Source organism: Giardia intestinalis, chromosome 4, assembly GCF_000002435.2.
Source record: "Giardia intestinalis strain WB C6 chromosome 4, whole genome shotgun sequence".
In the NCBI taxonomy this organism is placed as follows: domain Eukaryota; phylum Fornicata; order Diplomonadida; family Hexamitidae; genus Giardia; species Giardia duodenalis.
Genome location: NC_051859.1, coordinates 1,851,470 through 1,864,678, shown reverse-complemented (window position 1 = coordinate 1,864,678; position 13,209 = coordinate 1,851,470). Strand labels below are relative to the sequence as shown.

At 46.6% G+C, this 13,209-nt stretch overlaps 10 protein-coding genes across 10 annotated transcripts; 7 read left to right on the top strand and 3 right to left on the bottom strand.

The window, feature by feature from the left end:
* Positions 1-28: 28 nt before the first annotated feature.
* Positions 29-1,048, top strand: GL50803_0010148 (Nucleoside-diphosphate-sugar epimerases; the record flags this gene model as incomplete). The annotated part of the gene is made up of 1 exon (XM_001707692.1): positions 29-1,048. The coding sequence occupies one exon, from the start codon at positions 29-31 to the stop codon at positions 1,046-1,048; it is 1,020 nt and encodes a 339-aa protein (XP_001707744.1).
* On the bottom strand, positions 1,045-1,734 carry GL50803_0017422 (RNA polymerase I subunit A43; the record flags this gene model as incomplete). Its single annotated transcript, XM_001707690.1, has 1 exon — positions 1,045-1,734. The coding sequence occupies one exon, from the start codon at positions 1,732-1,734 to the stop codon at positions 1,045-1,047; it is 690 nt and encodes a 229-aa protein (XP_001707742.1).
* A 66-nt stretch (positions 1,735-1,800) lies between these two features.
* On the top strand, positions 1,801-2,211 carry GL50803_0015130 (SGF29 tudor-like domain-containing protein; the record flags this gene model as incomplete). Its single annotated transcript, XM_001707689.1, has 1 exon — positions 1,801-2,211. The coding sequence occupies one exon, from the start codon at positions 1,801-1,803 to the stop codon at positions 2,209-2,211; it is 411 nt and encodes a 136-aa protein (XP_001707741.1).
* Positions 2,169-2,615, bottom strand: GL50803_0029081 (uncharacterized protein; the record flags this gene model as incomplete). The annotated part of the gene is made up of 1 exon (XM_038046028.1): positions 2,169-2,615. The coding sequence occupies one exon, from the start codon at positions 2,613-2,615 to the stop codon at positions 2,169-2,171; it is 447 nt and encodes a 148-aa protein (XP_037902045.1).
* A 168-nt stretch (positions 2,616-2,783) lies between these two features.
* On the top strand, positions 2,784-6,263 carry GL50803_0024113 (uncharacterized protein; the record flags this gene model as incomplete). The annotated part of the gene is made up of 1 exon (XM_038045982.1): positions 2,784-6,263. One exon carries the CDS (start codon positions 2,784-2,786, stop codon positions 6,261-6,263), a length of 3,480 nt encoding a protein of 1,159 aa, XP_037902044.1.
* Positions 6,264-6,384: 121 nt separating this feature from the next.
* Positions 6,385-7,068, top strand: GL50803_001894 (putative U3 small nucleolar RNA-associated protein 11; the record flags this gene model as incomplete). Its single annotated transcript, XM_001707688.1, has 1 exon — positions 6,385-7,068. The coding sequence occupies one exon, from the start codon at positions 6,385-6,387 to the stop codon at positions 7,066-7,068; it is 684 nt and encodes a 227-aa protein (XP_001707740.1).
* An 87-nt stretch (positions 7,069-7,155) lies between these two features.
* GL50803_0024111 (Phosphorylated CTD interacting factor PCIF1) lies at positions 7,156-8,955 on the top strand (the record flags this gene model as incomplete). The annotated part of the gene is made up of 1 exon (XM_001707687.1): positions 7,156-8,955. One exon carries the CDS (start codon positions 7,156-7,158, stop codon positions 8,953-8,955), a length of 1,800 nt encoding a protein of 599 aa, XP_001707739.1.
* A 345-nt stretch (positions 8,956-9,300) lies between these two features.
* Positions 9,301-10,506, top strand: GL50803_0017426 (uncharacterized protein; the record flags this gene model as incomplete). The annotated part of the gene is made up of 1 exon (XM_001707686.2): positions 9,301-10,506. The coding sequence occupies one exon, from the start codon at positions 9,301-9,303 to the stop codon at positions 10,504-10,506; it is 1,206 nt and encodes a 401-aa protein (XP_001707738.2).
* A 31-nt stretch (positions 10,507-10,537) lies between these two features.
* Positions 10,538-12,274, top strand: GL50803_0017427 (CDP-diacylglycerol--serine O-phosphatidyltransferase; the record flags this gene model as incomplete). Its single annotated transcript, XM_001707685.1, has 1 exon — positions 10,538-12,274. The coding sequence occupies one exon, from the start codon at positions 10,538-10,540 to the stop codon at positions 12,272-12,274; it is 1,737 nt and encodes a 578-aa protein (XP_001707737.1).
* A 106-nt stretch (positions 12,275-12,380) lies between these two features.
* GL50803_006812 (Tctex-1 family protein) lies at positions 12,381-12,758 on the bottom strand (the record flags this gene model as incomplete). The annotated part of the gene is made up of 1 exon (XM_001707684.1): positions 12,381-12,758. The coding sequence occupies one exon, from the start codon at positions 12,756-12,758 to the stop codon at positions 12,381-12,383; it is 378 nt and encodes a 125-aa protein (XP_001707736.1).
* Positions 12,759-13,209: the final 451 nt, after the last annotated feature.

Below are 13,209 nucleotides of genomic sequence, written 5' to 3'. Positions count from 1 at the left end.
TTTATAGTCTCTGCTGTGCCGGGCATACATGTCTTGTGAGGGATGGGCACTCACTAACAGCAGCACCATTTTGCTTACAGGGGCAACAGGCTTCATCGGCCTGGCTCTGGCCTCAGAGTTAATTAAGCGCGGCGCCTCTTTAATCTGTACGCATCGCAAAACCAGTGATACAAAAGGCCTCCTCAAACTCTTTTCTTCTAGTCAGGTCAAACACAACCTTTGTGAGTGCAACTTTGATGACCCCGTGACTGTAGAGCAGGCAATCAGAAACTTACAATTTGACACGGTGGTCCACTTAGCAGCAGTCTCAGCATGGAGCGACCTTGCTCGTGTTAATGCATACGATAGTAGCTTTGCATATACTAAAACGCTGATCTCTGCACTGGCCCGCACTGCCAAGCAAGTCAACTTCATCTACATTTCATCCGCTGCAGCAGGCCCAGCGAGAAGAACACTGTCTGAAAAGCCTGTGCCCGTGCTCCTGAACTACGCTTCTGCTAAGCGTGATACTGAAGCCTTTCTATTAAAGCAATCCCCGGATATCGTGCGCAGACTTGTCATTCTACGTCTGGCAGAGACATACGGCCCGAACGATGATCGTCTGGTGACAGCGGGAAATGTCATGGAGTACATTCATAGACGCCTTAGTTTCATCACCCCTGGTGGGCTCTCAATTCTGCACCGGGACGACGCAGCACGCACTATTGCAAATGCCATATCAGCAGGGGCACACGGACATATATATTATGTTGGAGGTGAGGACATCACAATCGCAGAATTAGCAAGGGAAACCTCCAAGCTATGCGGGACAGGAACATTGTCCATACAGCTTCCTAGGGCGCTGATAAAACCCTTAGTTTACATTGGAAGAATCCTCCATTTGACAAACTACCCACAAGAACTGACAGAATATGCATGCATGTATTGGTTCGGAGACAGCAAACATGCTGAAACAGATCTTGATCACACCCACCGCCCAGCACGAGATACTCTCCGGGATGTGGTGAGATGGCTCCAGGCATGCAGGGGTTACTCGTCCAGAATCTAAACCTGGTCACTGATAGGGTCCTGATAGAAGTCTGCGTCGATTTCCTTCTTTTCATCACCTATCGCCTCATACTCGTCTGCATCGTAGTATGGCCCACCTGGGTCTTGACAGACTGTAGACACGCTGTCCACTCCATCGTAGATACTGGTCTCTGCTTCTGTGGCAACAGGCTCTGGCTTGCTTACAATGCGATACTCCGGGTCATCCATTGAACAAGTGATCGCGTATGATCCCTTCCGCACCCCGAAAGATTTCACGCGCACCTGAAGCACCATGTCCGTTGTAAGCTGCTCTCCGGTGTCCTTATCACAATAGACACCCTGTTTATAGATGTACCTCACACCTGGATCGGAAACATAAACGGGTAGTGAGCCGCGAAAGAGAAGGTAGATAAAGCGAGGCCACGTATGCTTTATCGTTGCATGTATAAGGCTCTCTGGTTCCGGCCTGAAGAGCAAGAGCGTGCACCGCGCTGTAAAGTGAACATGAGACGAATGGTACGTTAGTGCTGCTGTTTCTCCTATAAGTTCGATGTCCTTATAACCCAATAAGAGGGACTGAGTCGTTGGTAGCAGATTAAAAAGATATTGATTTAAATGCGCCTTTGATGCTTTTATCATGTCAGAAAGACCGTGCGGTAGCACGGCTAAGCGGAGAATGGCACTCTGTTCCGTGATAAATGACATCTTCACGGAGGAGGAGTTCAGCCCAGGACAAAAATAAAAATCAGATAAAAAAGCGAGAAGAGGATTATGCAGAAGGGCCAATCAGTCGTGGCATACGTGAAAGTCCCCTATGATGACGAGATGTGCTGGATCCTTGCTAACCTAATAGAAGTTGAGACTACAGATGGCATGTGTGTGGTAGAGGACATTGTAGAAGAACAGCCAAACATGAAGAGAGAATCCTACAGAGTCAGCTCCAAGCACGTCGTCAAGTTCCCACAGAGGGGGGCTGAGTACAAAGCAGGGGACAGGGTATTAGCCGTATGGTACGAGACAAACACGCAAAACTGGACATCTATTCTCTATCCGGCGACTGTGCTCCAGGCGTATCCGAGTACCAATATTCCTAGCTCTGTTGTTGTAAAGCTACGGTACGACGGCGACCCAAAGATATCCTATATAAACGCGCTGTGGGTCATAGCAGCGCCGGAGCTGTAGCGGTCCTTCTTCCCTTTTCTTCCGTCCCTCACTGGCTTGTTCTTATGGATGTGATGATCCATGTCCACTCGTGAAAAGCTGCGAAGCTCTGGATCAACGTTTTCACAACCTTTCGGTGCAATTATGTTTATTACGTGGAAAGCGTTGCTTGTGTCAAGGACGGCCACGTACCTTCTCCGCTGCGCAGGCTTCTCTAGGTCCCGGGTCCCATGGGACTGGTGCAGCGTGCTCGAGCTTCTTAACTCAGACTGAAACAGCAAAGTGGGATTCGATTCATACTCACTATTTTTGACGCTTGACGCCAGTATTCCAAGTTTAACCATGGTCTCTACTTCCTTACGCTTGTGCCGCAACAGCTTAGCGTGTAAATCTTCTAATCTCATGCACGTCCTTTCAATGTTCATTTTTGGACGATGTAAAGGAGACCGATGGGAGCGTGATTGTAGCAAAATATGCACCACGCCTTGGCGCCTCAAAGGTCTGTGTGGTGTCAGCTAAGCAGTGAGCTGAGAGGGCAGTGACCAGAGCGCGTTGAGTTTACTTCAAATTGACATTGGCATGACCAAAAAAGAATGTCCACAACAGACCGGATTCATGCCCTTCTGGACATGCTTGCACAGAATCGATCGGGGGCGTTAAGGGATGAAGTTGTCATTGACGCGCCAGTGCACTCCGTCCTCCCTCCAAAGTTACAGAATCCACCATATCCGCCCCGTCCCGTGTCCAAATCAGGAACAAAGCTGTCTCTTGCAAAGAAAACCAAGGAACTCATCGACACTCGACCCCCAAACCCTCCCCCCAAGCCTTATGAACCACGATCTCGCCTGCACTCTAACTTCCCGCTGCTAAAGAAGCCCAACTTTACCAAAAACTACATGGACACAGATGCGAGATTGTTCGGAGCACCTGGGGGCACTCAGACCCCCGGGGCTCGTGGCTCAGTGGCCCCCATTCAAACCCTGGCGAAAAAACTTTCCCCACCCCGGTCGCGGAGTTTACGCAGCAATGATAACGACGATTATAAGGACATAACCGTGGCTGACATAGATCATTATGGCATGTACGAGATGATGCTTCGTGGAGACGTGCCCAAGGATGCAGATCTTGGACCTGTCTTCTTCGGCCATCCAAGAGATGTCAGACCTACTTTGATCGCGCGAGTCTTGGGAACGCGCGAAGAGATTCAGGGTGCAACCCAGCCCAGGATTCGCGAAGACGTTCCAAGACACTTTAGTACAATAAAATTTGATCTTGATCTTCTCGATCAAGCTCTCCAGGCCATGCCTGCCTCAGACGAATATGACATCTCTTTTATAAGCGGCGGAGCTACGGCACATAAGCTTGAAGATGCCTCTACTTTGAGTCAAACAGAAGGGCCCATAACGTTCAATATCTCTAGTTCAGATAGAACAGACAGATCACCAAATGTGGAAGCAACAACAGTGGCGGAAACAAAGGCACTTGAGAAAGGTGCAAAACCAGTACTCAGGAGTGTCCAGAGACCGCTCTTGAGCACCCTTTTCAAGTATCCCTCAGAATACCAGAATCTGCAGCACTTAGGACAAGCAACTATAACCATCAAGAACTCCGCACACAAGCGAAGGTACTCGTATATGCTGTCGCATGAGTTTGTCTATGACTTTAGTATTCCGGTTGTAGACGGAAAGATTCTAACAAATACAAATGTTTACCAAGCAATGATGGTACAGTACGCGTTTATTTCTAGTTATATAGGTTTTATTGTAGATAACTTGCAGAGATTATTTAGGTATACTCCTTCATTCAGTGGTCACATAAACGGCAATAATGTTATCTCATTAGCCCTTTCGGTGTACTTCAAGCCATTTGTCAATCTTAGTGCTCTCTCTGAAGAGGCGTATTTCAGCTTAGTGCTTACAACTACTGCAACACCACTTAGCCTGCAGATGACTGCCACCACAAATAATAGAGATGCTGCATCAGCCACTATAATTCAAGCATATTATAGAATGCTCTGTGCAAGAAGGAACTTTATTTTTGTGTGCAAAAGCAAGAGGGCCTCATTGCTTATTCAAACATATGGCAGGAGGCGTCTTGCCCTCGATAAGGTGGAAAGACTCCGGATAGAAAACAATGCAAATATGCATCTGGTGATGCTCAATCTCAAAGCTACGTTGAGCGATAACTTAGCTGCTACGACCGAAAAGCTAGCAGTGCGCTTGTCAGACCTGACAATTAACCAAAATCAATGTGTACATGATCTGATGATATCTGAAGCAAATTTCTGGAAGAAGGCTTTTCGCATTGGATACACTCCAGATGCATATATGTACTGCATACTGATTGCAACCAGACCTTGCAATCTATGCAGTCAGAAGGTTTTGCTCGGACATTCAAGTTCTCCTCCTTCTGATAACCTATTTCAAAACGGTATCTTTCTACGACGTGACCTATACTCCCTAAGTTTTGTTGACTTTTCTTTGCTTGTAGATCCACGCCTGCACATCCTTGCCCTATGTGATGGGGAATACACAGGCATCGCAGAAATTAAGCTGGCACTGCAGAGGCTCTATCGAGATGCCATTCCCTTGTCAAAGCTGGACGTCAACCGGATAACAATCTTGGACGATCCAATGCTCCTTGAGGCACTTAAAGAGCACCGTATGCTTACAATGCATACCAATCTTCTGTTAGACTTGCAGTTTGGTCGAACTCGAGCAGCCTTTAAGCGCTCCATATTAGATGCAATAACTAGAACGGGTGGGTCACCCGATTCCTTGGTATTTTACATGCCCTACGCATATCAGCAATTTGATAAGAACTACGAAAAGCTGTCTTATTTAACTGGAATACCGATTTATGGCCACATAACGCACGAAGCCCTGCAGTACACTAATGTTCAAGAAAGGTTGAAGAGCGATCAGAAATTTATTTCTTTGTCATCTTCATCCATCGATAGATCACGCAGCCGCGGTCCAGAGCGAGTAGCGAGCTTTGGAGTGGCTCCTACACAGAACTTCTCCACAACAGAGATCCAGAGCCCAGCAACTTGGACCAAGCTCGCTGTTCATGCGATGACCTCTCTTAAATATTCGTCGGTGATAATTAGGCCAGATTTAATGTGTTATTTGCCTGGCTGTGACATCCTGGGGGACTCTCTGGGCGGGCTAGCGTGTGGTATGTCTGAGCTTGACAAGGATGGGTACAAGGCAGTTAAGACCAATACAGATCTTATCAGGGAGATTACCATATCGTTTCCATACAAAAAGATAGATGAGAAGTGCCTGATCCACCTTTATACCACTACAGGGGCTGTATTGCAGTGCATTCCAGTCAATGAGAATGTAATAAGGTACATAACTTTTGCATTATACATTGGTACAAGTGCACAATATGTGGTGATAGGATCATACGCTGAAGTACCCAGCTATAGCTATTTTCCCGTGGGCAAGCTGATGTCAGCATGTTATCTTTCTCCTGCGCTCGGTGAGGTAGAGATCTTCAGATCAACGGTGGGCCTCTTTGCATCCACCATTGCGACAGCCTATCATTATAGCGGCTATATAACGCTGAGCTTTGTGATGACAACTGGATACAAGTACGGCGCAGATAGAGGGGTCATATGTCCCCGTCTTATTTTTAATGGTGTCACGTATGGGCTAACTACTCGCATCCTCACAACGGTGTACCAGTCGTTATTGGGAGCGACAGCATACGATTATAATTTGATGATGACTTCAGTGGGTAATAGCCTCGTTACAAATCAGAATAGGTTTGCACTGATTGAGCTGGTAATGAAGGTAAAGCACGCAGTCAGCGCAGCGCAGAGAACAGCAACTGAACTCAATGTTGTCGTCGGTGGATGGACCTTAGAGGATGTGTTCACGGTTGGCAACGCGGTTCTCTCTATTATACAGCGAGAGTCAGGGTGTGAGGAGATTATCAGAGAGATCCTTGAAGAGCAGATGGGCAATCTCCACTCACAACAACGATTTGAAGAATTAGGATCGTCTCCCTTCTATGTTTGCGGGCTCAATAGCATTGTCCACGGCAAGTCAGCCTCCTCCAAGTAAATTATTCAATCCAGGACGCCAATGATTCTTCTAAGAATTGATAGCTTGATATTTTGTTAACTTGCATTTACAATGTTTTTAATATTTTTGTCCTTTTCCAGAAGCCTAAGGTGAAGTCCCAATGACGTCATTGAAGCTGAGGAACTTTATAAAGCGCATTGAAAAGAAGGAGCGTCAAACACCTGCGTCAAGAGCCAAGAAAGGACATGTAGAGCGCAAGAAAGATTATAAGGTAAGGGCGGAGCAAAGCCATGCAAAAGAACGCTTAATCAAGACACTAACACAGCAGGCAGCTCAGAAGAATCCAGACGAGTTCTACCATGCGATGGAGAATGCAAGGACGCACGGAGGCTTGCTTGTTAGTATCCCCACATCTTCGCCACTGGAAGATCCCAACGATGCCATCGCCGACGTCGTCCTAGACGCCACCGCACGTAAACTGCGCAAGGAATACGAAGACATCGCCATGCGGATACCCGGGAAGGGTAAGACCAAGCATATAGTATTTTGTGACGACAAACGCATTGATATAAGTCGTCGGGAAACTAAGGTAAACACCAAGAGTAGACTCCATGGAAACGCGAGAGTAGACCCAGACGATCTTAGCTCGGCGTCCACCGACAATTTGAACCAGGACTTAACCTCGATAACCGGTAAGATAGAAAAGGTCAAGCAAGAACAAGTTCGTCGAGAAGCCCAGCGCTCTGCTTGCAAGACGGGCCCTGTTTATGGTAATAAGGACGAGATTGGCCTTGATAGCTACGGCAATAAAATGTATAAGCTGCGCCAGAAGCGCTTTCGTTGATAGCCTGTATATCTCCATTTGTATTCTGTCCGTCCACGACCTTTACCGGGTTCGATCGATGGTGCAAGTAAACATTTATAAAATAAAATGAACTCAAAAGGGGGCCGGGGTAACCAGCGGGGCGGCTTTGACAGGCGACGATCCAAACCAAAGAACACCCCAGAGGTTGAAGAGCAACCTTACGATTTCTCTTTTCTAGTAACTGACTACATTACAGCCCAAACAACACCCATGCTCGAGAACGTGCGTAGGAAGATAGAGGAGGGGGCTGAGGGCGTACCTATCCCCTCCCTTGCAAGCGAGATTTTACTGGCCTCTTTTGTCAAGGATATGCGCACATGGTTCAAGGAGGAAGTTCGTAAGGAGCTTTTCACCTATCCCCAAAAAGAAACGCTTAATCGGTGGCTTTTTGATATGTTAGCCACTCCATCAGAAAGTATAGCAGGCGAGGTAGGCAATAATCTTCTGAAGTATCCGATGAGACTCAAGGACGACCCCGATGTCATTGCCCGCGAGCTTTTTCTCTCAATTCCCATGCGTATTAAGCCATCTTATCCGGACACACAGCGCCTCAAATCAGATGCAATAGAGTACAGAAAGGTGTCCATGCAGTTTCTTACCAGAATGAAGACTCGTTTCGAGAAGCAAGCGGAGACGGATGAGCAAACTCGTAAGGACCTTGAGCAACTGGAAGGCGACCTGCTTGCTTTTGACCCTGCAATTCTTCATATTCATGTGTTGGAAGCTCGGCTTAAGACTGCTAGCGAATCGGCCACAACGTTTGTATCTAAATACTTGAAGTCAGACGTCCATGGCATTTGTAATCGGCTCGCTGACTTGGCAATGGAGTACAGCACAAAGAAGCCAGCATTTACGGATGATGACTTCGAGGTAGTTCTCACGGCCGAGGGAATAGAGCACACGGTGGAGGCAAAGTATGTCGTAAAACTACCCGATAACCTATCGCATAGCTTAGATCTAAAGTTTAAACTGTCCAGTATCCACTTTTATAAGTTACGAGAGCTATATAAAAGGACGTCAGGAAAACGCTTTGATCCCGAAATGAAGATGTTCAGTAAGCTTCTCTTTATATTGCTGCGTCGATACCACACCTTCTTTGGGACGGAAAGGTTTGAGGGGACGAGTTTCCACGCTGCGGCGCCAGAGAACATCTTCAGACGCCTCAAGAGCTTCCTTGAGGTTAGCCAGGAGTGCTTTGCTTCCCCACTTAACTGCTTCTTTTCCCAATTCTGCTCTGCATTTCCCGAGATAGATGTTTTCTTTGGCAGTCTAGGCAGCTTCTTCGACTATGATATTGCCGAGGGGTCTTTTGAGTGCGGGCCACCATATACGCTGGAGTGCATGGACAGAACAGCCAAGCATATAATCCGGACACTGGACAAGTCGGAGAATCGGCGACCAATCATGTTTGTTGTGTTTGTACCCGAATGGCGTGTCCCACCAGCACAATACCATCTTGACTTGGAAGAATCTGCGTATACTCGGTTTCACTTCTGTGCCCCGGGAGGCAAGCACTACTACGTTTCTGGCGAGCAGCATGAGCCTAAGTGCATAGCTTCAAAGGGTGCTCTCACCAACGAAAAGGTTGGGCGATACTATCTTGTTCCACATGGAACCCACGTTTATTTTGTATGCAACGATGCTGGGTTTAAGAGGTACGCCAAGGGAAGTGAGGACTATTTAGAAAAGGCTGCAGACGATATTTTGCGAGTCCTTATGGACCCCTTAGACAGAAATGATAACAATATGCACTACGCACGCGATTATGTAACGGTTGGTAACGGAGAGCTGATCGATTGGAGCACCAAGGAGGTCAAGACTGATCAGGTCCAGGAGCCAAAGCTCAAGATGGGGCTAAAGGGATAGCAATCCTACAATTTTTATGTTGAGTAGTTGACTATAGTAAGAACAGTGGGAGTTCTAGAGGCTATGCTTGAGTGCTAGGATGATTAAAGCTTGGTTAAGTTTTAGGTATATGTTTGCGTCATCATTGGTATCGGATGCCACATCAGAGCAAACACCCTCTCCATCTAGTAATGCACTAGCTAGAAATTCAGTGTTTAGAAGTAAAAGTATTCGTTGGTTCTTGACACAATGCCCGGCTATCAGATGGTTGGGATCGGATGTGGTATATAGTACTGCATTTGACGATGATAAGCAACGGCAATGTCAATCTGCTATTTATTACTCTTTGAGGAAAAAACGAACGACATGCAGAATGTGCTCGTTTCTGCCCTCGAACAGGAAAACAGGACATTGATCGACCGAGTTATTAAGCTAGAGGCGAAGATCCAGCAGAACGAAACTCTATACCTAAAGTCTCAAACATCTGTGGCGCTGATGTCTCACGATAAAGCACTGGAGGATCAGACGAAAATTCGCGCACTCCAGGACTCATTACATCAACTAGAGGCCGACTTAGCGCGAGTAACAACGGAGTATGTAGGTCAGCAAACAAAGTGTGCTAGCGTTGAAAAGGCTCTGCAATTAAGCGAGAGGGTGAAAAATAATTTAATATCGGAGACTGCAAAACTAAAGAGGATGGTCACCCAATACCAGACTAACGAAGAGCTTCTTGTCAACGCCCTTGAGAATTACATTAACATATTTTCAAATACAGGTCATAACCACGCTGACGAAGGCCGTCTTATCTCCACTCTTCCCTCATATATAGACGAAGACACCGAATGTCTATGCTTAAATCGTCTCAATAGATCTCTCTATACAATTGTACTGTTGTTGAATGCTAACAAGAGCACTCCGGAAGAGGCTAGACAGAGCAGTCGCGAAAACCAGGAACTACATGTGGAAAATGAGCGCCTCAGGGCAGAAATCATTACACTTAGAGCACAGCTGGAAACGGAAAAGACCGAGCGAAGAGTTCTTCTCGAAGATGCAAAGAAGTCATTTAGTCAGTTAAAGAATCTCCAGGCTGCGCAGTTAGAAATCAGAACCGATAAGATCCGTGAGTTAGAAGGCAAAGTAGCGCTTCTCGAGAGTGCATTAAAACGCAAACAAGAGCAACTAGACGAGCTTACTTCGCAATCTGAGAGAGCATATCCAGCATATGAACAGATGAAGCGAACGACAGAGGTACAGAAGGATGAACTACAAGTGGACCAGCGCAGCTCTTTTGTTAACTTTGCCGAAACTACCCTCAATGAGCTCGCCCTCGACATAAGCAGAGAGAAAGCAACAAGCATTGGCGATAGTGCACGTGGATTACGTCGCGTTAGCTTCAACAGCCATGTGCTTTATTCCAGCCCTACTAGCCCTGCCTTTAGCTCTGTATCTAAAAGTCATCCTAGAGCACCGGCTTTGAAGAATGAAATAGACAGCAATATAATGAGCATGGCTACCGGGCGGCGGCTCTCAGTGATAGAGGCTGCCGACACCGTCCGTACTCTCACCGAGTAGCTTGACCTCTTTAAAAAAAGAGCCCTATAGCATGGAGCCTAAGGCAGCCTTTGCCTTGCTTATCCTTTTCATACTGGTATGGGTAACTGCAGGGTATGGGCTTTCACATCTGATGAAATCACGGACCGGTTCCGGAGCCAATGCAATGATTAGGCTGTGCTTAGGTCTCGGACTCATAGTGTCTCTTTTGCTCTATAATGGCCACACAACCTTAGCACTGGTGCTCTACATCGTCTGTATGGCTGCATCTACTGCAAACATTCTCAACCTTGAAACGCGAACAAAATCTGCCAAACACACCAAATGGAAGCCGTGGCTATTAGGAACACAAGCACGTCTGTGCATAACACCCTACTCAGAACAGTGCTTCTACATTCCCATATTTTTCTTTCTAATGATTCCGCGGCTCCAGCCTGTGTCTTCAGTGATCCAGGCAATCAATCCTCAATCTATCGACGAGCAAGCTACATACATTTCGCTAATAGATCCTGCATTGGCTATGCTCTTTATCATTCTTAGCTCGTGGTCTAACGTTACAATCCGTCGCCAAGCTACACGAAATACTCTTCGGTCGCTCTTTAAGCACTCCTGCCTTTACACTTGCCTATTTATTCAGTTTCTTCTAAACGACAACAAAAACCTCTTCCATCATGACACAAATGTTTTCCGCATTTTAACATTCCGACGATCCCTTAATGTATCCCATCTAGAATACTTTTCCAACGCCCTATTGTTCATTGCAACGCTGCTGGTTACCATAGAACAGTTTCTCTCACGTGTTCCCCAGAATTGGTATGCTAATTGCGTCTCTATCCTTAATTTGCTTTGCGGTTTGTTAGGGATACACTTCCTTGTGCTCCCACCTGGATCGACTGTTTCTTCTGGGACACTCAGTGTTCTTGTCCTTTCATGCATCATGATGGGTCAGTTGTTCGACTTATTTGATGGCCGTGTTGCAGAGAAGTGGGGTAGTACTAAGAACGGAGAGTTGTTTGACGATGTGGCAGATGCGACGTCTTTTGGAATTGCCGTTGGTCTACTGATCCATCACATCTCCAGCTCCTTCGTCCCTTATAGCAGTGGCCTTTGGTCTATAACACTTGCGGGGGTATATATTTTCTGTGTGTTCTACAGGCTTGTCCGCTTCATCCTAAATAAGAGAGCCCAGCAGGTCAAGGGTGGGGTCTACTTCTTTTTCGGGCTTCCGTCGCCGGCTACAGCCACCATGGCAGGCTTACTGTGCGTGCTATTTGAGCAGGATTGGACCTTGTCGCACTTTTGGTTTCGGACCCTTAATCTCCCACTGCCGATGCTCAAGCAAATAACATTTTCCACATCAGTTCTAGTGCTTTGCTTGCTTACTATTTCCAGTGTTCCTTACCCGCACCTTGGTCGCGTCCTCTACAGGAGAGGAGTGCTGCCTCAGTCTTTTCGGATATCGGTCGAGGCGTTGTTTGTTGTTTCGGCCATTTATGGGATGTATTATCGAACTTCAATTCTGATACTATATTGTCTCGGGTCTTTCAGTGTTCTTTACCTATTTACACCTGTTTATGCAGACAAACTTGGGTGGTACAGCAGAGACTTCACAATTAAGGAGAAACACGTTGAGACCATAATTCTAGCACAGCAAAAGAAAATAGAAAGGTTGGAGCGGATGTATACCAGTGCCCTAGCCAAGCTCAAGAAGCTCAATGCCAAAGTTTCTTCTTATAACAACAGCAGCGCCAGCAATAGCGAAGCATCTTCTAATGTATTACCCGAGTGAATTTACTCTCAGTCACATTCTTGAGCATTTTGGTCCCAATTAGTAGTTAGAAAAGTAGCTAGGGAAGTAGCTAGAAAGAGGATTTTAACTGATTGGGCGCTTCTCATCACTCATTATATGTGTAAAAAACAAGGGCAGTTGCAGCGTAATCACGGCCAGTGAACGTTTCGCTGACCAAATTGTCTGTGGACGGTTCCCAGACGGAACGCGTAGCAAGCCGGACGCATTGCCCTTTGAGAGGTACAATAAATACTTGAACCATAACCTTGTAGCGAGGCGGAACAACTGCACTATCATTTATGTAATTCTGTATCATTGCGCAAGTGTCGCGGCTCTTGGATGCCCCAGTTTTAGCGTCATATGTCCAATTCAAAAACTGCTTCTGTAGAGCCTTCTGAACCAGAGGCCTGATAGCCAAGCGCGTGAGGGGCTCTTCTGGTCCTAACTGGTACGTATTCTCCACAGATAGCCTATTGTCCCCCATATTGAATCTATACTCCCTTTTTAAAAGCTGATATTTCCATCGCTTATCGATACTTTAAATGCTGTGTTGCTGGGACTCTCACCTATGGCCTGTAGTACTGCACCTCTGACACTACGGTCTTCCAAGAGTGCTCCTTCCCCGCTTCAGAAGCATCAACCAGTTAGAGCGTGATGTTGTACTAGCGAGCACACGCCTCCAATCCCCACGTGAATCCCCACACAGTCGTTGTTTCGGCTGCGGAGTGATCTCGATCTGCCTGGCTGACGAGGGTGCGCTTTTTGTTGTCTTGGGCGCCTTCATTGAATTGTTACCACGAGCTTACTTAGCATCATTTCTATGTAATGCATCCCTCTTCACAGGTTCCTCAGGGATCCACAGAGAGCGTCAAAAGGCAAATGGCCCAAGGTTGGAATTTCATCCCTGAATGAACTATGCAGGCGCTATTGCATGG